Source organism: Stenella coeruleoalba (genome assembly GCF_951394435.1).
Source record: "Stenella coeruleoalba genome assembly, chromosome: 1".
Taxonomy (NCBI): domain Eukaryota; kingdom Metazoa; phylum Chordata; class Mammalia; order Artiodactyla; family Delphinidae; genus Stenella; species Stenella coeruleoalba.
The window spans coordinates 113,717,974-113,740,083 of record NC_137169.1 but is presented as its reverse complement, the minus strand read 5'-3'; the positions used below and the strand labels follow the sequence as shown (position 1 = coordinate 113,740,083).

At 44.1% G+C, this 22,110-nt stretch overlaps 1 protein-coding gene across 1 annotated transcript; it reads right to left on the bottom strand.

Annotated features, from left to right (window-relative positions):
- Positions 1 to 1,351: 1,351 nt before the first annotated feature.
- Positions 1,352 to 18,639, bottom strand: LOC307198224 (Fc receptor-like protein 2; the record flags this gene model as incomplete). The annotated part of the gene is made up of 7 exons (XM_079944984.1): positions 1,352 to 1,680; positions 5,092 to 5,376; positions 5,810 to 6,149; positions 7,423 to 7,565; positions 11,941 to 11,961; positions 15,221 to 15,293; positions 18,613 to 18,639. 7 exons carry the CDS (start codon positions 18,637 to 18,639, stop codon positions 1,352 to 1,354), a joined length of 1,218 nt encoding a protein of 405 aa, XP_079801110.1.
- Positions 18,640 to 22,110: the final 3,471 nt, after the last annotated feature.

The window sequence follows — 22,110 nt, the reverse complement described above, 5'->3', positions numbered from 1 at the left end:
AGCCGCAGGTAAAGCATTAAGGTCTGTCCAGAACTGTTGGACCAACCAGGCCTGGGAGGCCAAAAAGGAGTGAATCTGAGGCCTGCTCAGTCTCCAGTCTCTAGTCTCCCTATCTTCAAAAAGAACTAGGCCAGAATGCTGTAGAGAAAAGGGAAAATGGAGGTCAGAAGAGGGAGATCTGAAAAGAGATTTTCCAGACAAACTCACCGTGTCTCCCTGGTGAGGTGAAGCCCAGTATAAGGAAGAAGGCCAAACCTGAGCCCCAGACCTGTCCCTCTCATGGAGACCATCCCAAATCAGTAAGCTGGCCCTGGGGCTTCTTCCTGGACTTTGCTGTTTCCAAAAGGTCTTTATGAGTGATGAGTGTTCAATCTTGTCCCAGCTCTGTCAGGAAGCTGGGCCAGGTATTATCTCACTTTTCTGACAGAGATAATGAGCTTCAGAGAAGTTTGCTGCTTCTATGGCTGGTAAGTGGGTGAAGCAGGCAGGTCTCAAGCTCTGCATAGCTGACTATAAATCCTGGATCCTTTCTGGTTTCCAAAGCTGATTCATTTCCCTGAATGAGCCACAGGCCTTTAGATGTTCCTAAAACTGGGCATGGGCTCAATAGTTCTAAAGACCCTTCTTTTCACCACCTCTCAAGGGCTGCTTCTGCACTCCTGGCCCAGGGCACTGGGGTGCTCCGCCAGAGATAGGGTCTGCGGCTGGGCCTGAGGGAGCAGTCCCACTGGCTTCTGCTCTAGTCACAAGTGTTATAGAGGCTTTGGGATCTGCAGTGGGCTTTCTTTATTTTACTTCCACCCTCAGTTTGTGGCCTGGTTTCCTTGACGGACCCAGAGTCTTTCCAATGTCCTTCCCATCACCCACCCCCTGTCCCATCAGGATCTTGAGAGAGAAGGAGCATCTGGATCTTCCCCACCCAGTGCTCCTTCTATTCTGGGATTCATTTTGATGAGTAGAGTTGTTTAGGGGACAGAACGCAGAAGAGCTGCTGGGATTATAGAACAATATAAGCAGTGTGACCTGGATTAAAATCACTCAAACTGTGTAATTCTATGCTTTCATAATTATTTTCCTGGTATTATGGCCAAACTCATGGCTGTGAAAATGCCAACGTCTTATCTTTTGAGGTGGCAGATACAGGCTAATAACAGCATGCATAAGAGAGTCCTTTATAATTCTGGACTACCTAATATGAGCTAACAGTGTTGTCCTGACCACATGCTAGTATAGAATGGGTGAGTGGTTCTAAAGGCAGCAGGGGCAATGGGGAGTATCAAGGTGGATTGGAGGCAGCATAGAGAAGGGCCTCGGAGGGGGTAAGCAAGTTCCCATGCCCCAGGCCCTGCCATCACCCACCTTCACACACTACGCCTGTATCCTCATCGTGCCCACAGTCAAAGGTCTCCACCTGTTCACATTCAGCCAGGGCCTCTTCTGTCCCATGGCACAGGGCTACCTGAATAAATAAAGGTCGGTCATCTTCTGCCACTGGCAGATACAACACGCCTGCAGGTGTGTGTCTGGCTGCTCCACAGCCCAGCTCCCGGCACACCATGGCCACATCCTTCATGTCCCAGCCATCATCACACAAAGTGCCCCAGAGACCTTCCTTTTCCACCTCCACCCACCCATTGCAGTGGTGGGCACCATTCACCAAGCGGATTTTGGGTGGATGTTCTGCAAACAGAAGGGGTCAGAGCACACTGAGAAATGTCCTCTTCAGCTTCCCTGGTGGCGCAGTGGTTAAGAATCTGCCTGCCAATGCAGGGGACACGGGTTCGAGCCCTGGTTCGGGAAGATCCCGCATGCCATGGAGCAACTAAGCCCGGGCGCCACAACTACTGAGCCCACGCTCTAGAGCCCGTGAGCCACAACTACTGAGCCCATGTGCCACAACTACTGAAGCCTGCGCGCCTAGAGCCCGTGCTCCGCAACAAGAGAAGCCACCGCAATGAGAAGCCTGCACACCGCAACTAGAGAAAGCCCTCACAAAGCAACGAAGACCCAACGCAGCCAAAAATAAATAAATAATTAAATAATTAAAAAAAAAAGGAAATGTCCTCTTAGGGCAGTTCCCAGTGTTAAGAGAGGTTGTTTGATAGTGCTGGTGATATGTGGTGTGGGGGTAGGGGGCTTGCTGAGTTGGGAACCACAGAGCTTTGCTCTATCCTATGCTATTACCATCTCCTAAGAGCATCTCACCCCACCTAAGGCCCTCACTCAAAGACACCTAGGAAAAGTTTTTGCTTTCTGAAAACAAAGGAATATGGGCACGTAGAGACTTATGGTTTGATTCTTATGAGCTCAGAAAATCTTAGAAAAAGAGAAGGTTAGAACTAGATCTTTCCCAGAAATGGACACCGAGGCTTAGAATAGGGAAAGGCCTAGAATAGGTCAGTTGAGTTACTCAGTTTCCTTTTGCTCCACTCTATTACTGACTTCACCAATCACAGGCTCATAGTCTCTGCAGAGAGAAAGGGGTGAACACATCACACAGACTGGTCAATCCCTAATCTTTACCTATTTTTTTTTTTGTTGTTGTTGCAGTACGCTGGCCTCTCACTGTTGTGGCCCCTCCCGTTGCAGAGCACAGGCTCCGAACGCGCAGGCTCAGAGGCCATGGCTCACGGGCCCAGCCGCTCCACGGCATGTGGGATCTTCCCGGACCACGGCACGAACCTGTGTCCCCTGCATCGGCAGGCGGACTCTCAACCACTGTGCCACCAAGGAAGCCGTCTGTCTATTTATTTGGTTTTTGTTTTTTAAACTGGAGTAATGTGTAAAGAGACTCTTTTCTCTAGGATATCTAGCAGAAAGGAGGAATATAAGCCTGGAGATGTCAGTGGCCAGCTTTGCCTGTCTGAGAGTTAAGCTAATGGAGAAATGCAGAGGAAAGAGGGGAGGCAAAGACAGAATGCTCGGCCAGTCGCACATTAGCCATGTCCATACCTGACCCCTCCCACCAACTTCATTTCTTTTTTTTTGGGGACCAAGCCATTTTGTATGGGATTTCTGTCATTAACAACCAAAATGTCACATCTTACACAGTCAATTACCAAGTTCTTGGCAAAGCCTCTGTAAAAAGCTAAATTTAAAAGAATTATAGGTAATAATGTGAATATAATTCTCAAAAATTAATAGATTAAAAAGAGCAAACATATGTAAGACTCTATAGAAACTGAATAGATCAAGCAGCTAGCTTAATTTAATAAAAAAAAAATACTGAACTTTGTATATCCTAAACAGAAAATTCACATTCTTTTCAAATTCCATTTATAGTATTTAGAAAACTGTTGACTGTGTGTTAGGTCATAAAGAAATTCTCAGTAAATCCCCAGTGTAAAAACTATGCAGACCATATTCTTTGATAAAATTTAATACAAGGATAATACAAAAATCTATAATGAAAAGTTTTTTAAAAAATCTATAAGAAATTAATAAAATAGAAGATAAAAATGTATTCATAAGAAGTGGTTGTCTTAAGTTATAAAATAAATATGTGAAACATATTTCACATGCTTTGGAAACTAGACAAATAAAAATATTATACATCAAAACTTGTAGGATGAGATAAAATGGTACTGAGAAGAAACCATGCAGTTTTTAATGCACTTATTAGGAAACAAAGATGAAAAATGAATAAGACATTAAAGAACTACATAAAATAAACTTAAAAAGGAAGAAAGATATACTGAAGATAAAGGAGAAATAAATGAATTAGAAAACCAAAAACCAAATAGATTTGAATTACAGATAACAAACCTAGGGCTTCCCTGGTGGGCTTCCCTGGTGGCGCAGTGGTTGAGAGTCCGCCTGCCGATGCAGGGGACACGGGTTCGTGCCCCGGTCAGGGAAGATCCCACATGCTGCGGAGTGGCTGGGCCCGTGAGCCATGGCTGCTGAGCCTGCGCGTCCGGAGCCTGTGCTCCGCAACAGGAGAGGCCACAACAGTGAGAGGCCCGCGTACCACAAAAAACAAAAACAAAAAAAACCCTGGCTCTTTAAAAAGAGGAATAAAGACAAACCTCTGGCAAATATGATTAAGAAAGGGGTCACACAAACCAGAAATGAGAAGAGCGCATAATCACATCTATAAAGGCTGTCTGAAAATTCGATGAGAATACTATGTATTAAATTTGGGTAAAATCATCCAAATTATTTTAACAAAGGATAGAAAATTTGGAGAATAATAAAAAAGAGGATTTGACAGTGGAGGTAAAGATCTAACAGGCTCAGAATGTTGTTTGGGCTAGTTCCAAAGACTTATCAAATAGCAGATAATTCCAATATGGTTTTAAGCTGCAGGGCACAGAAAATATGGAAAACCTCTGAAAACATTCTTATGAGGCTAACCTATCCCTGAAACCAAAACTAGTTCAAGAAATAAAACTCACTTTTAAATAAAGATGCAAACATTTGAAATAAATATTAGTAAGTTGTATGTAGCCGCTACCTATGATGATATAACAACTAAGAAGGGTTTATAGCAGGAATTCAATAATTGTTCCATATTAGGAAATCTATTAATGCACTGCTCCACAATAATAAATTAAAAGGAAAAAAATTATATAACCATCATATTAAAATAGTGGCAGGGAGCAAAGTTTTTCAATTCTGTAGCCCTAGCCTAAAGTTCTATCTTTGCACCTATTAGCTGTGTGATGGTGGGCAAGTTACTTATTCTAAATTTCGTTTCCTCATTAGTAAAATGAGAGTTGTTAATGGAGATTAATGAGACAATCCTAGTAAAGTTTTGAATCCTAGAATCTGGTTTGTTCATGGGGTTTCTACTTTTTCCTTAAGTATTTACAAGGTTTGGTTGTAACTCCTTGCTCCCTGAGAGCTCTGAGCATACACTTACCCCACTTCCAGTATTGCCTTGATCCTAGTACAGTACCTATTTCACACCTATCTGATGAGGTAAGTGACAGGGAAACAGGAAGGCCAGTGATGCTATTGTTTAGACCAATGAGAAGGAGAGGCTGGAAGAGCTGACAGGCTCTCTAGGCTAGCTTCGATTCCCTGAGGGAGAGGAAAATCCATGGAAAGGACGCACAAGCCATGGTTTAGCATAATGGCAACTAGTACTGTGGAAGGAGATGTTGGACTTGTCCTTCCCGTGACGTTGGGCCCCCAGGCCACTGTCAGCTTCACAGGCATGGTTCCCAGAATGCCCTGTGGTCAGAGAGAGGTTGAAGGATGCTCCTCCTCCAAAAGGCACCGAGGTGCTCCCCAGGGTGACATTTTCATGATAACATCGGTATAGGATGGGGGGAGATGCTCTCTTGTTCTCACAGCGAAGCTCCACCATGTCCCCAGTAAAGGCCTGGGCCCCAGAAGTACTGAAAGTGAGGACAGGATGTGACACTGGAACTGATAAAGGCAGGACGGTCCATCAAAGAGGGTCTCTTGTGCCGGCACAGACTTATAACCCACTCCATCCTCACCCAAGTGTCCACACAGTATCCCTCGAGCCCCGGGGATTCTTTCTCACTGTCGCACCTCCTGATCTAACAACACTGCAGAGACAGTTCCCGTAGAGCTTTGATAAGTTCTGGAGAGCGTGCCTCTGGCCGTGCCACGTAGCCTGCCTCCTGTATCCCCTTGTCATCTCCTTTAGCTCTTCTGCCACTGTAGCCAGTGCCACCGCCGCCAACACCATTACAGTAACAATCCTAGCATGTTCAGATGGCTTCTTAACCTCTTCACAACCCTGTTCCGTATCATCCTTGGAACATCCTCACTGCCACAGAAGGAAACTGACCCCAGTTGGGACTCTCTGGCTAATTAGGAGAGTGCTACTTACTTCTCATGGAGACGTTCACCGCCTCGCTCTGGATGAGGTCGTAGCCATTGTCAGCTGTGCAGTAGTAGCCCCCTGCGTGGCTCTCCCTGATAACAGGGATCTCCAGCTCTGCTCTCTGGGAACGCTGACTTTTCTGCCCCAGACTCTCCCTCGTGTCCTCTCTGTGCCAGGAGAACATGGAGTCCCCTGTGCCTTCAGCCACAGAGAAGACAAGGACCAGCATCTTCCCTTCGACTGCCTGGTCCCCCTGGGGCTGGATCTCCAGGAACGCTCCAGACATGGGGATTCCTGTGTAAACGTAAGAGGGCAGGTGAGGGCCTGATGCGGAGGCTGTTACTACCTGCTGAGCATTATGGCAGGTGGAGATGGTAGAAGGTTTAGGCAGAGGCGTATTTTTCATCGGGGAGGTGCATACTGAGGGCCTTCAGGAAGGATCACCCTGCTGCTGAACACTCCAAAACTTCAAACTTGCACTTTCTCCACACTCATTAGCCTTCACTAATGCCCACAGCCTACAGTGATCTTGCTTCTTCCTGATCTCCAGATAAACTTGGGGCAGTGGGTATGGTGGGAGGGGAACAGGGGGAGTCCCCACCCACCTCTGCCACTTATTCATTGCATGATCTTGGTAGATAAATTAATCTCTCTGATCCTCAGTTTTCTCAAAGATAAAGTGTGGATAATCATACCAACTTTATAGAGTTCTCATGAAGATGAAACAAGATACAAGATGTATAAAGCACCCATTACACAGGAGATGTCCAGCAAATGGTAGCTATTACTGGTACCACCCTCCACAGGCCTGGCTGAGGTAGGAAATGTAGCAAGGTGGTTAAAAGGGCAACCACTGGTACCAGAGTGCCTGGGTTTAAATTCCAGCTGTGCCATTTGTTTGCTGGGTTCCCTTGGTCAGGCCATTTAACAGCTCTGTGCTTTCAATTCCTCATGTGTAAAATGGGGATGACAGTAGTATCCATTTTACAGATACTTTCACCCTACTTCACAGGGTTGCTGTGAGGACTAAACATAAAACTGCTCTGAGCAGTGCCTTCCTAGTACTTGGTAAACTTTCTACAAGTCTTCCCCTCTGCAAATATTTCTGAGCATCAGAGGGGTTCTGAATTGAGTACAACAGCTTGGGTTCAGGCTTAGCATTTAGTAAACTTATTATAAATGCTGGGGATCCTTATTGTTGTTTCTATCATCATCATCATCATCATCATCATCATCATCATCTCATCATCATTATCACCATCATCACTTTGTTCCTTCATTGCTCTACCTGGGTTAAATGTGCCTCCTAGTTGGGAGTCATTCTCTGCAGACAGAGACCATGATTTATTTATCTCTTGGTTCACTGAGCATACTTCAGTGCTAGGCATACATAAATGCTCCAGAGAGGGATTATTTTCTGACAGGGAGAGCAAAGCTATTGGGAAATGGTGCCATGGTAGCAGTTAATAAAGCAGAACCCAGATGGGTCGTTGTAGCCCCCACACACACGGGGATGGGGGGAAGCACAGTTGAAAAGACAAACACAGGTCTGAATGGGAGCTACTGTTCTTCTCTGTGCCACCCAGCCCAGCAGTCCAGCGCTGAAGCTTAATCTACACTTGTATATAGGATTGGTGGCTCTGTTTTGAGATACTGTGAGATGCTGTCATCGCTTCACACCAGTAATATCCTGAGTCTTCCTTCCGTATTGATGAGATCCAAAACTCTGTGAGCTCCAGTCTGACCTCAGGGTGTGGCCATCCTTGAAGAAGGAGTAGCCAGCCACCACACTGTTCTGTGACCCAGCCCTACAGCTTGGGCTTTTTGGGGGGAAATTTTTCAGTTGGCAATGGAGCTAGAAATTATTAAAAATCAATTTGGAATTGTAGCACATTGGGATGAATTGCAGAGAAAATGTTTGTTGCTCTGATAAAAATCTTAATCCAATGGAGCTGGAGGAATCAGGCTCCCTGACTTCAGACTATACTACAAAGCTACAGTAATCAAGACGGTATGGTACTGACATAAAAACAGAAATATAGATCAATGGATCAGGATAGAAAGCCCAGAGATAAACCCACACACATATGGTCACCTTATCTTTGATAAAGGAGGCAAGAATATACAATGGAGAAAAGACAGCCTCTTCAATAAGTGGTGCTGGGAAAACTGGACAGGTACATGTAAAATTACGAAATTAGAACACTCCGTAACACCATACACAAAAATAAACTCAAAATGGATTAAAGACCTAAATGTAATGCCAGACACTATCAAACTCTTAGAGGAAATCATAGGCAGAACACTTTATGACATAAATCACAGCAAGATCCTTTTTGACCCACCTCCTAGAGAAATGGAAATAAAAACAAAAATAAACAAATGGGACCTAATGAAACTTAAAACCTTTTGCACAGCAAAGGAAACCATAAACAAGACCAAAAGACAACGCTCAGAATGGGAGAAAATACTTGCAAGTGAAGCAACTGACAAAGAATTAATCTCCAAAATTTACAAGCAGCTCATGCAGCTCAATAACAAAAAAACAAACAACCCAATCCAAAAATGGGCAGAAGATCTAAATAGACATTTCTCCAAAGAAGATATACAGATTGCCAACAAACACATGAAAGAATGCTCAACATCATTAATGCAAATCAAAACTACAATGAGATATCATCTCACACCAGTCAGAATGGCCATCATCAAAAAATCTAGAAACAATAAATGCTGGAGAGGGTGTGGAGAAAAGGGAACACTCTTGCACTGCTGGTGGGAATGTAAATTGATACAGCCTCTATGGAGAACAGTATGATTTCTTAAAAAACTACAAATAGAACTACCATATGACCCAGCAATCCCACTACTGGGCATATACCCTGAGAAAACCATAATTCAAAAAGACACATGCACCACAATGTTCATTGCAGCACTATTTACAATAGCCCAGAGATGGAAACAACCTAAGTGTCCATCATTGGATGAATGGATAAAGAAGATGTGGCACATATATACAATGGAATATTACTCAGCCATAAAAAGAAATGAAATTGAGTTATTTGTGGTGAGGTGGCTGGACCTAGAGTCTGTCATACGGAGCAAAGTAAGTCAGAAAGAGAAAAACAAATACCGTATGCTAACACATATATATGGAATCTAAGAAAATAAAAGAAGAACCTAGGGGTAAGACGGGAATAAAGACACAGACCTACTAGAGCATGGCCTTGAGGATATGGGGAGGGGGAGGGGGAGGCTGTGATGAGGTGAGAGAGTGGCATGGACATATATACACTACCAAGCGTAAAGTGGATAGCTAGTGGGAAGCAGCCGTGTAGCACAGGGAGATCAGGTCAGTGGTTTGTGACCACCTAGAGGGGTGGGATAGGGAAGGAGGGAGGGAGGATGATGCAGGAGGGAAGAGATATGAGAACATGTGTATATGTATAACTGATTCACTTTGTTATAAAGCAGAAACTAACACACCATTGTAAAGCAATTATACTCCAATAAAGATGTTAAAAAAAAAATCTTAATCCCAGGCCTGAACTTTGGATCATTCCCCTTCAGTGTAAAACAGAGGTGGTGTCAGACATGACGGAATGGAATGGAGAAAGAGACTGGACTTGAGAGGGTTTGCTTAGGCTGTCTGCCCAGCTCACCCCTCCAGCCACAAATTTATGGTGGAAGGAAGGAGTGCCAGCTCTCAGGGTCTTCTCTCATTGTGTCAAGATCCAGTCTTCAAAGTGGGATCTGTGAAACTCTAATTCAAAAAGATACATGCACCCCAAAGTTCATAGCAGCACTATTTACAATAGCCAAGACACGGAAGCAACCTAAATGTCCATTGACAGATGAATGGATAAAGAAGATGTCGTATATACAATACAATATATACAATGGAATACTACTACTCAGCCATAAAAAAGAGTGAAATAATGTCATTTGCAGCAACATGGATGGACCCAGAGATTATCATACTAAGTGAAGTAAGTCAGAGAGAGACAAATATCATATGATATCACTTATATGAGGAATCTAAAATATGATACAAATGGACTTATTTACAAAATAGAAACAGACCCACAGACATAGAAAAAAAATTTATGATTACCAAAGGGGAAAGGGGGAGAAGGATAAATTAGGAGTTTGGGATTAGCAGATACAAACTATTATATATAAAATGGATAAACAACAAGGTCCTACTGTATAGCATAGGGAACTATATTCAATATATTGTAATAACCTATAATGAAAAAGAATATATATGTTACATATATTCAGTTATATATGTATAAATGAATCACTCTGCTGAAAAGCAGAATCTAACAGAAAATAATAAATCAACTATACTTCAACTTTAAAAACATGCAAAGTGGGACCCATAAGGAGGTGGAGAGAAAGCATTTAGAACTTTCATATTATATTAAACATTGCCTCATCTTTCCTCATCAAAACATTTTCTGTTTTCTTTTTAAATTTATTTAATTTTTTGGGCTACATTGAGTCTTCGTTGCTGCGCGCAGGCTTTCTCTAGTTGCGGTGAACAGGGGGTACTCTTCGTTGTGGCGTGTGGGCTTCTCATTGCAGTGGCTTCTCTTGTTGTGGAGCTTGGGCTCTAGGCGTGTGAGCTTCAGTAGTTGTGGCATGTGAGCTCAGTAGTTGTGGCTTGGGGGCTCTAGAGCACAGGCTCAGTAGTTGTGGCACACGGGCTTAGTTGCTCTCTGGCATGTGGGATCTTCCCGGCCCAGGGCTCGAACCCGTATCCCCTGCATTGGCAGGCGGATTCTTAACAACTGCACCACCAGGGAAGCCACAAATGTTCTGTTTTTGTGTATGTTTTACAACATTCACCATCAATACAGGGATCTATATCTATGTAATATATTTAAAGTACATGCTGAAAATTTTTTTCTTGATAGAGTGAAGTGATCAAATAAGTTCAGAGACAACTACTCTATACCTTTTAGCCACTTTGAAAGTTCCACCATTAGACTAGGAGGTTGGGGTGGAGGGCGAGGGGGGCATAAATACTGATAAAGAAAAAGAAGTCTTAAGCCCTCCTGGAGGCCAAAAGGTTTCTTCCTCCACATTGAGACTGGGTAAGTTTTCCAGTAAAGATTATAGAGATGAAATCTATTTGATTAAAGAAATATTTGAGAAATAAGATTTATGTGACCAACTTGGTAATAATGACAGGGCAAGGGAGAATAAGAAATGATGACTCCAGGTTACACTGAGCCTGGAACAAGGATTGGACCATAAGTGGCCTTTAACTTTGACATATTACTTACAGACCCTTTCCTTAGACGAAGGTACAATTGGACATATGCACACATTTTTACCATGATTTCAGGGAGTTCACTGGATCCTATGAGGCTGATTCAGAGACCCTCTAATGTGTTAAGAACACTCTTGCTTAAAATTATATCAGATATAATATAATTTATATCATCAGACATACAAGTACTAGATTTATAAGTATCACTTCCCCTCCCTATAATATAATGAATACTTTCTCAAAGGAATGATTCAGGAAGAAAATGTAACTTTCCAGTCTAATATAAAACAAAGCTTTCCTCTTTATTTCATTACATTAGAATTCTAATTAAAAAAAAAAAGAAAGAAAGGGAAACAAGTTAGGCACAGATAGTTTGTAATCCAAATAAAAGATTGAGGGAAGTTCTTGTTTGACTCAGAGCATCTCCCTTGCACACTGTTTTTCTCTCTGTTATAAATATTTTTCCATCACTGTCTCCAGTGCTTCTGGTGGAGGCCGTTGAGCTCCTGTGGTCAGAACCAGGAGAACGTTTTCCCAACAGTACATTGCATTGTTTGCTTTTCCTTCACAGTTAACTTCTTTCCTGTCCCAGGGCTTAATAGTAAAGGGAAAAGAATTCATTGCCTTGGAGGGTCAGGATAGGGTCTTTCACCCATCAAACAGGCAGGTAACAAAGATGAATGTGACACTGGAGTATTCCTACCCCGGCTGGAACTAGGGTGAGACACTGGCCTCCTGCTCTCTTTACCCCAGTCCAGGCCCTGATCCCTGGGAGGCTGAGAGAGGCGGTACCTTCCTTGCATGGAAGAATAAGTATGATTCCCAGAGACTGAAAAGAACGAAAAAGCAAGTAACTCACCTGACTGCACCCTGAGAGGAGCTGTGAGAGAATAGAGTCAGAGAGTTACCACAGGACCAGGATAAAGATCTTTTTTAAAAAAGTTATAACCCTCTAAGAACCTTCCCAACAACTCTCTTTTTCCCTTTCTTTCTATCCCTTCTTCCCTCTACCCTCATCCTCCCTTCCCTTCTATCCTCCCTCCCTCAGTTCCTCTATTTATTTTCCCTCCTATTTTTCCCCTCCATCTTTCCTTCTTCCCTGACTCACAAGCAACGCTCTCGTAGAATCAAATACTTGTTTTGTAAGACCCACAGTTTATAAACACAGTCCATCTCATTTACCAGAAGTTGGTTATTTTGTAGGTAAAATCTCAGAAGTTTTGTGATTTATTTTCTCCTCTTTCACCTTCTCTTTTTAAGACTTTTTTTTTTTTGAGACATTTTGCCTGCCTGGTGGCAACACACAAGCCAGGAAGGACCAGGAAGGAAATGGAGGTGTCCTCTCACATCTAGTTGACACTGTTTCTCCCTTTATCCCTGTTTAGATCTAGTACTGCATTTGCATCCATATACAAGAGTCATATTAATCAGCAAAAACCACAATCTCATCCCATCATCTTTGAAGCCTCTCCAAAATTTAAGTCTAGGAAAGTTAGAGCTTAGCCAAAAATATGGTAGCTTGAAGTGGAAGTGGGGTTGGGGGCAGAGTAGGATTTACATGGGCTAGAAATAGAATTTACCCTAACAGAAAATTCCTTTGATGTCCTTTTAAGAAGTTTTCCAATTTTCCTAGAGATCAAAGTAGAAATGGTTATTAAACAGAGGGAGAAGGCATCAGTATTTGGAAAAGAAACTCACAGTACTTTATTTTTCCTAAGACCCCTGCTCTGCTCAGTACCCATCTGCATATTACCTATTGGTCCTGAGTTAGAAGCTGAAGTCCATTCCTACTCATCCCAGCAGAAGAAGAAGAGGTTCTGTGATGCCCAGGCACAGGTGGTTCTGCCCTGGCTGCCCCCAAATCCTGCTCCAGCATCCTACCCACCAAGGACCAGAAGCAATGGCCACAGCAACATAAGGTTGGAGACAAGAAGTTCTCCCAGTGACAAGTGCAGCTCAGGTCCTAGAGCAGAATCCACAGTCTATCCCCATGGACTGTGAAGCCAGGATTGGGCACTGTGGTTCAGCAGGGATTTTATAGAAACAGAAAAAAAGGAAGTAGGAAAGCTCTCTGTTTGACAATCAGCATTGTCCCCACCCCCAGCCCCACATATGCTGAGAAAATAAATATTCTTCTTTACAGAGTTTCTCAGATATGTGTGTATTGATTAGAAATTCTCCTTAAAATGTAAGATGTCTTCACCTTATAGCTAAAGTCCCTCTAGGGAAGCTTTCTAACTTGTTTTGACTTTGCCGATTTAGTTCTGTACCTGCTAAAGTTCAAATTACGTGCATGGTCTCTTTCAAAGGGAAATCCCCTTTACCACTCAGAATGCATGGTCCGTTATGCAGTTCCTAATATTGTGACACCACGCTAACACTGCATGGCTGCCACTCTTTGGAGATATGCCCAGACGACGTGAAGAAATAAATAAGCATTTGTTAAAAATAATGGTGGATTAGGATGATATTAGTTGGTATTATGTAGTCCGGGGACTCAGGAAGATACAAATTCTACCCAACCCAAGTCATCCCTTCCCATGAGACGTTCCAGACTGGTACAAGCAGAATGGAAGAAGTAATACACTCTGTGGTATTAACCTTGAGGCATTAGCCCCAAATTACTTTACAGTGGTCTGAAGAGCTTTAACACACAGAGAGCAGGTCACATCTCTCTCCTCACACTTCAAAGTTCAAGAATAAATTTTGAAAGAGAGCTCTTATATCAGGCTGGAAATAGAATCAGTCTAGTGTTTAAAAGAAGCGACTTTAATGAAAGGACTGACTCACAGAGATGGGGACAGGGTTGAAACAATAAACTAAACACGATGGGTCACCCCGAGGCCAGTCACAGTGGGACACTGTTTCAGCTGAAGAAGCAGTGTGAAGAAGCAAGGGGAGGAAGGACTGTTACAAGAGCCCAGTGAGAACTGGAGTCACCAAGGAGGGGCCGCCAGGCGGAGCTGTGACTGTGGAAGGATGAAGCTACTGCTGGAGATGAGACGCTGAAGCTGAGAGGGAGGGGGAAAATGCCCTGGCCTCTGCTTGCTGCCTGGTCTCCCCTTAGCACCTCCTACTGATGGAGTCCAACTGTACACCAGAGAGGCTGGCTGATGCAGTCTGCAGGAGTCAGCATCCCAGGGCACAGAGCAGCAGAGAAGGGCAGAGCATGGGTCTGGGGTGAGGTGAGAGTGGCTCAAATCAAGAGTAACTAGTGTAGACCTAAATGGGGGGAAAAAGGTTATACCAGCATTAGAAGCTCCTTCCCAGCAAAAACCTTTCTTTGTCCATGTTCCCCTCCTGATACTGTCAATGTGTGGGTTGCTGAGATGAGACCAAGAAGATATTTGGGTGAGGCAAAACCGAGCACCTTGATGATCCTCAGTCAGCCACGTTAAGGAGGAATTTTTTTTTTTTTTTTTTTTTTTTTTGCGGTACGCGGGCCTCTCACTGCTGTGGCCTCTCCCACTGCGGAGCACAGGCTCCGGACGCGCAGGCTCAGCGGCCATGGCTCACGGGCCCAGCCGCTCCGCGGCATGTGGGATCCTCCTGGACCGGGGCACGAACCCGTGTCTCCTGCATCAGCAGGCGTACTCTCAACCACTGCGTCACCAGGGAAGCCCCAAGGAGGAATATTGACAATGGAATAAACAAGGCAAATGAACTCTTCTTTACTAGCAATTTGTTGGCTCACAAGTGGCCCCTGTACGTGGAGGGCAAGGAGAGACCAAAGTAAGAGGTAGACCACTCCAGACGGGTAGGTGACAGGTTTAATAAGCAAGGCAACTTACTCACGAGGCTTGCCTTGGGTGGCCACAAGTGAGTGATTTTTGCCCTCACCCACCATATCTTAAGAGTTTGTTTAGAGGCCTTAACTGGGTTTAGGCACATATACTGTCAAGACAGTCTCAAGAACACACTGCTCTCTCAAAGGCTGTGTACTTGAAAATGGCTCCCACTGTGGGAGCACAGGGAGGGGGTGAGGCACCTATGATTGTCCGGGTCCAGTTCTTGGGTCAAGTGGCAGTCATGTGCTCTGGTTATTTCCTCCAACATTTTACCCCTCGTGATCGACTCTTACAACTTCACAGAGCCCCCTCTCCAACGATGTGCCCTGAGTGGTCAGCAAGGGGTCTCACCAGCATGGAGGTGGCTCGTTTGGCGGTTATCTGGCTGCACCAGAGTCAGATACCACAGCAGCAATATGGGCACCTGTAAGAGAAAACACAGATCAAGATAAGGATTCCTAAAATAAGTAACAGTTTTTTCCACCAAGAGCCCCATGATCCAAACCACTGATTTACTAAGTCCCCTAGGCTGGGGGTCCGATCACTCAGGATGTTCGTTTACTTGTGTTTTTATATGATTTAAAGATGATAACATTGGCAGATTCAGCTCTGAACATACAACACTTTTTGGATCATGGCACCAGGTTTCTTCTTGCGAGGCAATAATAACGTTCAAGGCTATTTTATTTTGGAGAGCAACTTTTCTCCTCCATTGAGAGCATTTCAGTGTTTGGTAAGGACAGGCTTTGCTGGCTGTCATTTAAGGCTTGCTGGGTCAACTTTGTAAGGACTTCTATATATGCTGTATTGTCCTCCAGGCCAATGGAGGGAACAAAGACAACAGCCAAACTGACCGTACTAATGGAAAACAGAACATGCCCACCCGACCTCGAGGAGAATGAGGTTGGCAGCTTCAGGAACTTGACTCAGGTGTGCTCTGGGTGAGGCAGCATGGTCAGGCATGAGGACATGGTCTGGGGTAGGATATGCCACACCAGAACCCTTACCTTTTCTCCTCTTTTAATGGTGTGTATCCCGTTCCAGTTACAGTGTGTTTCAGCAAGTCCAGCTTGTAGCAGGGCAGTTGGGCCCCAATGGAGATCTAGTAGTTCTCCCTCACCCAGGGGTGTGAAGTATCTCACCCATCCTGGCGGGACTGAGACAGGAAGACAAGAATGCAGCCATTTTGGAAAAGGACCAGGGAATGGCCTCGAGCAAAACAGGCCTTGCCAGCTAAGGAACAAAGGCCCTGGGGGCCAGAGTTCCAGAGATAAAAAACTAGGAATAAAAAGTTAGCTTTATCTCTGTTACACTAATGAGTATACCTGGTTGCCACAAGACAACAACTATACATTTTAAACTTACCTCTTCCTGTGCTTTCTTGCAGAAAAGTCTCATGCATTTCTTTCCCCTCACAGAAGCACTCCCTATTCCTGATAGCCACCCTTTGATCACCTGCTGCAGATCAAAGAAGTCTGATGATTTCTGGAAATGAGACAAAACCTCACTTTTGTTATAAAAGCAACTCGGCCCTTCTACGGGGGGAGCTGGCACTTTTCTTCTGCCTTCGCCCTTCCGCGCAAGTTATCTCTTTAAATAAAAAGCTCTGCTTGCCTAAGAATCTTGTGGAGGCCATATTCAATTCTATGATATTGCTGTCTAAGAATCTGGAAAGGGCCCAATGACAGGATGTCCCACTGAAAATTTCAGTAGACAATTCCTTACCTAGGCGTGACGGGGCTTGATGTTCTCAGCAGCATAGCTCATTGATCCAATGGCTGTTTCTTGTGATTCCCATACCCTTACGATATTTAGTGCCTCAGCAGTGGTCCCCAGTCTGGCACATAGGGCAACAGGCCCTGCTGGTTAATCATTCAAATGTATGAAAGCCTGGGACATGACTTTGGTCCACCCAGCCAAGGTGGGTTTTCCTGTTAGTAATTTACTCTGCTGTTTTCTGTTTTTGTTTGTTTGCGATACGCGGGCCTCTCACTGTTGTGGCCTCTCCCGTTGCGGAGCACAGGCTCCGGACGCGCAGGCTCAGTGGCCATGGCTCATGGGCCCAGCCGCTCCGCGGCATGTGGGATCTTCCCGGACCCGTGTCCCCTGCATCGGCAGGCGGACTCTCAACCACTGTGCCACCAGGGAAGCCCTGCTGTTTTAATATTCTATTTTTCTTTTTTATTAACCTGCTGCTTGCAGGTTATAGGGGAGATGGAACCTCCATTTAAGGTCTTGTTCTTCTTCCCAGTCTTGCATATCATGACTTTTGAAATGTGACCCTTAAATAATGTCTATTTGATGAGGGTACCTCTACATGGTTCTCAGCTTCTTTAAACCCCTAATGGTGGTAGCCTGATTTGCTTGGCAACGGGAAAGAGCTTGAGTTAAGCCAGACACAGTATACACACTCACCAAGGCATACTTAGAAACCTCACTCAGAGGGAGGGGGTAATATAATCAATCTGTCAATCCCTCACCAATTGGGAACTCTGCTGGATGGTTCCAGACTACTTTGGCAGTTGCCTTGGATGTTGTTTAGAGTACACAAAACATGCTGTTACTGTATTAACCAAGTCACTATATTTTAAAGGCAACCTGGCATCCTTGACACTACGTCATCCTACCCAGGTGTTGCGGTGGCCACTCTTTTTGTGCACTCAATCTGCTGTATCTACTGAAGGGTCAGTTTGTAGGGCTTGTACCTAAGCTAGGGCAACAGCTTCCTGATTGCCAAGAGATGTCAGTGTCTGATGAGCTGGAACATGGAAGACAGTGAGGATGGCCTCAGGCTCTTGCAGGTGAACCCAAATGTCTTTCCACATACCCTGACTCCCAGGGGCTTACTTATGATCGTCCACCCCTCGGCTCCCCATTGTTCAAGCCATAGGGTTAATCCCATTAGAAAAGCCCAGCAGTCAGTACAAGGGGTTAATGGCCCGAGTTCATGAATGATCGGCCAGCCAAACTGCTTGAGGCTAGCCCACTGGCTGCTGTGTTTGCAGGCATCTGAATACCAGACACAGAGGGAATGTTTTTCATTCACTTTTTATAGGCTTCAGGGGGCTACCACAGGAATAGAGGGGTGCTATTTGGAGAATCTACATACTCTACAAGGCCTAGTAGTGCCCACATTTTTAGAGACAGTGGGCTGGCAGATAGGGTGCTCCTTTGCTGCAAATAGGCTGCAGCTAAGTTAGAGTGGGGGTTTGAGCCATGGCGGAGGTGGGTTGATGAAACATATTTTTAATCCACCCCCTGATAGGAAGGGAAGTTCTTACCATGATGTGCTGTTCCTTTGTGAGATGCCGTACCTTGAGGAGTGCTGTGTACACTGCTAGGGGCTGTTGCTCTGTGGGAGTCTATCGGGTTTCTGCCCCCTTCCAGAATCCTAACTATACTCTCTCCTTCTTTTGTCTCTGCCACAGTGCTTAACTCACACCTTCCAGAATCACCGATACATCTAAATCAAATGGTAGCCCTGCTTGGGTGATGCCCAGAGCTTTAATTTGTTTCATTAGTATTTTTGCCTTCTCAAAGGTGGCTTGCTGCTCTGATCCCCAGCCCCCTATATGCCTTCTTTTTACTAGGAAGTATAAGGGACAGAGGCACTGTGCCAGGTGGAATAAAACTCTTCCCAAACCCCCAAATCCCTGCAAAGCTTTTCATCTCGTTTACATTCTTAGGAGTTTGATAGGCTTGCATCTTATCAATTACAGCTTCTGGGACAGCGCACATCTTACCTGACCAGACAACTTCCCAAACTTCATGGTAGTGCCTAGGCATTGAATTTTTGCAGGTTCACTGCTTATCCTCTGTCTTGCAGATGTTTCAGCAAAGCCTACAGAGTGTCCTGCAGCAGAGGCAAGTCTTCACGTGAACATTATATAATTAATGTAATGGGCCAATTTTACTGATGTGAGGAAGAAAAGGAAGGACAGATCTTGAATTATCATCCCATGACATATTGTGGAACTGTGCAGGTAACCTTGGGGAAGTTCTTGAAAGGTCCATGTGAAAGCAAAATGATCTTAGTTATCAGAAACCTTATTTGTAAGATATCTTCCTCATGAATCTCTTGAAGATGAAGCACTTTTGTAAGAACATTTATGTTAATAACATATATTTATATAAAATAAACCTAAAGAAAGTTTAGCATCAATTTTTATTTGACCAATAATATAAGAAAATTTTGTCCTTTTAGTAGATGAAATAAAATGAAGTTTCAGTTTTCCATAAGTATATTATTGACATCAAGTTTCATTTTTTCTTTATGTCAGTTAAATAGAGCTCTTAAAAAATAATTTTGGCAATATCCTTCAGGGTAGAAAAATACCACATATACATAACATATAGCCATAGATATATGTAAACATACACAGAAATTTAAACATAGACCCCACAGTTTTTTTTTTTTTTTTTTGCGGTACGCGGGCCTCTCACCGCTGTGGCCTCTCCCGTTGCGGATCACAGGCTCCGGACGCGCAGACTTAATGGCCATGGCTCACGGGCCCAGCCGCTCCGCGGCACGTGGGATCCTCCCGGACCGGGGCACGAACCCGCGTCCCCTGAATCCGCAGGCGGACTCCCAACCACTGCGCCACCAGGGAAGCCCGACCCCACAGTTTTTATTCAAAAACTTTAGCCATGAATCACGTACCCACTTAAATGGCAAATGCTTTTTATTAGTATTTTTGGGGAAGACTTTTAAGATTTGTATTTGTCCTTGATGAATAACCTTATGGAGGCTGTGGATTAGATTTTGAGCAAGAGAGATTCTATAGCAGTCTGTATTTTAAAAATTCTGTCCCCCCTCCCCAGACTTCTTTCAGTATTTGCCCACTGTGTTGGGCAGTGTTTTAGTTATCTCCTGGGGTGTTTATATTTTAAAGACATGATAAGATTTACAACTTCGAAGGACAGAGAAAGAATGCAAGTTTTCTCCTAGGTGTTTTGGGCTATATTTCTCTATTATTGGAAGTCTAGAGTAATTGTTATTTAAAATTTTCCTTTGTATGGGGGCTCAGATGGCATGAGGAGCACCGTCTGTTTTATGGTCAATCATCATAATATCCTTCCCCTTGTTCTGTTCACTTTCCCAGGGATTTTACCTCTTAGCATCTTAATCAGGCTTTGTCACAAGCACTTGGACCTTAACCTGTGGCAGCTTGTGCCCTCCTACCTTTGTAAAACAGTGCGTCAAGGTCTCCAACTGATTATTCTGCTCTTCCACCTTTCTGCCAGTCCTGAGCTAGCAGAGCAGTGGACAACGGCACATCCTTCTCTAACTTCACCTCTTGTTCCAACTTTCTAATTCAGGCTTCAGCTTCCAGTTGGGTATTGGTGGCCAGCCTAACTGCCCAAGTAGAGGCCAGCCCACTGAAGCAGCCATTCATTTCTCTTCCTTGCCACAGTGCACTCACTATGTGTACTTTCTCAAACAAATGTATTAAAGCAGCTGGCATTTTCAGGGCATTCCTGTACTCACTTGGCAGTCCACACACATCTAACACAGAAGCCACCCCTCCACATGTAGAGGTCGATGACCAACTCAGGATTTCCCCCATAGATGTCAGTTTCCCAAGGCCCTTTATGTTGGTCTCCTGGCTGGCTCACCAATTATTGGTTCACAAACTGGCCCCCATACACGGAAGGCAAGGAGAGACAGAAGAAAGAGGCAAAGCACTCCAGACTGGTAGGTGGCAGGTTTAACAAGCAAGGAAACTTACTTAGGAGGCTTGTCTTGGATGGCTACCAGATGAGTAGATTTCTGCACCCTCTCGCCAAATCTTATAAGTATATATAGAGGCCTTAACTGGGTTCAGTCATGTATACTCTCCAGATGCTCTCAACAACACATTGTTCTGTCAAGGCTGTATCCTTGAAAACAGCTCCCACTGTGAAGACAGTCGGCAGGACGTATACTTCAAATACAGTGGAGGGCATGAAGAGCTTCTGATTGCCCAGGTCTGCGTCTCAGGTCAACTGGAGGTCACGTCCTCTTGGTTACCTCCTCCAACACAATTTCAGATCCAGATTCCAAAGGTAGCTCTTTTTAGCCTATGTTATAGACCTTTATGACTTTACAAAGCCTTTTCCTTGAGTCAATCTACCCCTGGAATACAGATGTGTGCATAAGCATTGAAACAAGCTAGAGCTTGTCTAAGCTACTAGGTGCAGGTCTTTCTCTGTTGATTTGTTTATGTTTAGCATCTGTGAGGATCAGGAGGCTGGAGGAGGCAGCATCTGAGGGCACAGACTCCAGGCCTGCCTTGTTGAATATATGGAAGAAGAGAGGGTAACAAAGAAATTCCATCCATATAGATACATATACATTCTGTTTTATAACGCCTTTGATATTTCACCCTCTAGAAGAGTGACAAGTAAATGTTCTGGGTAAGCTTTTATTCAGAGGTAGATATATAAAGGTGGTTTAAGTCAAAGCAATGCTTGAGAAAGAACAAGATTATATGACAAAAATGGGAATGAATGACAGAACCAGAGACAGAGAAGAAATGGTGCCACTGGAACATTCCAACCATGAATCAAGGATTTAATAGTAAGACATGACAGTTAAGGAGCAGATGAACTGCAAACTTGATGGATATTCATTATTACATGTTCCTCTGAGATCTTACTATAATATATGGACACTTTATCTTCTCAAATATACAAAGACACAAAGGTAGACATTTTTCAGATAACTTGGGAGGCTCAAAACTTTCATAAATGATCCAGGGACATCAGATTAAGAGCCACTAGGCTACTGCTGTGCAGCACAAAGGCTAGCCAAGATAGAGATGGACTATTATACAAAGGACAAATTCCTGAAAAATACAACTTTCTTAGTGGATGGTAAAAGCTGACTCTTCTCTTTGTTAATTAGAATTTTAAGACATGAAAAGAAACCTGGTTTGCTTTTGCCAGTTATTATCCAAATGAGAGACCATAGGGCTCCTAAGCTTTCAGAGCTGCCATGGCTCCTATTCTCCGGAGCATCCTCCATCCCTCTTGGTAAGGACGCACAGCTAGGGAAAATAGAGATCTTGGAGCATCTTTTAGCCCCACATCTTCCAGCTCCACACACAACATCTTCTCTATAGATGTGGTGACCCTCCCAGGTTGGGGGAGGAAAACTTCACTTAAAACCAAGAGAATGGGCAAATGTCAGAGGTACGGACTAGTATGTCCTCAGAGCAATCATAACCTGGAGAGCAGGAGAGCTTATTCCTGCAAACTTT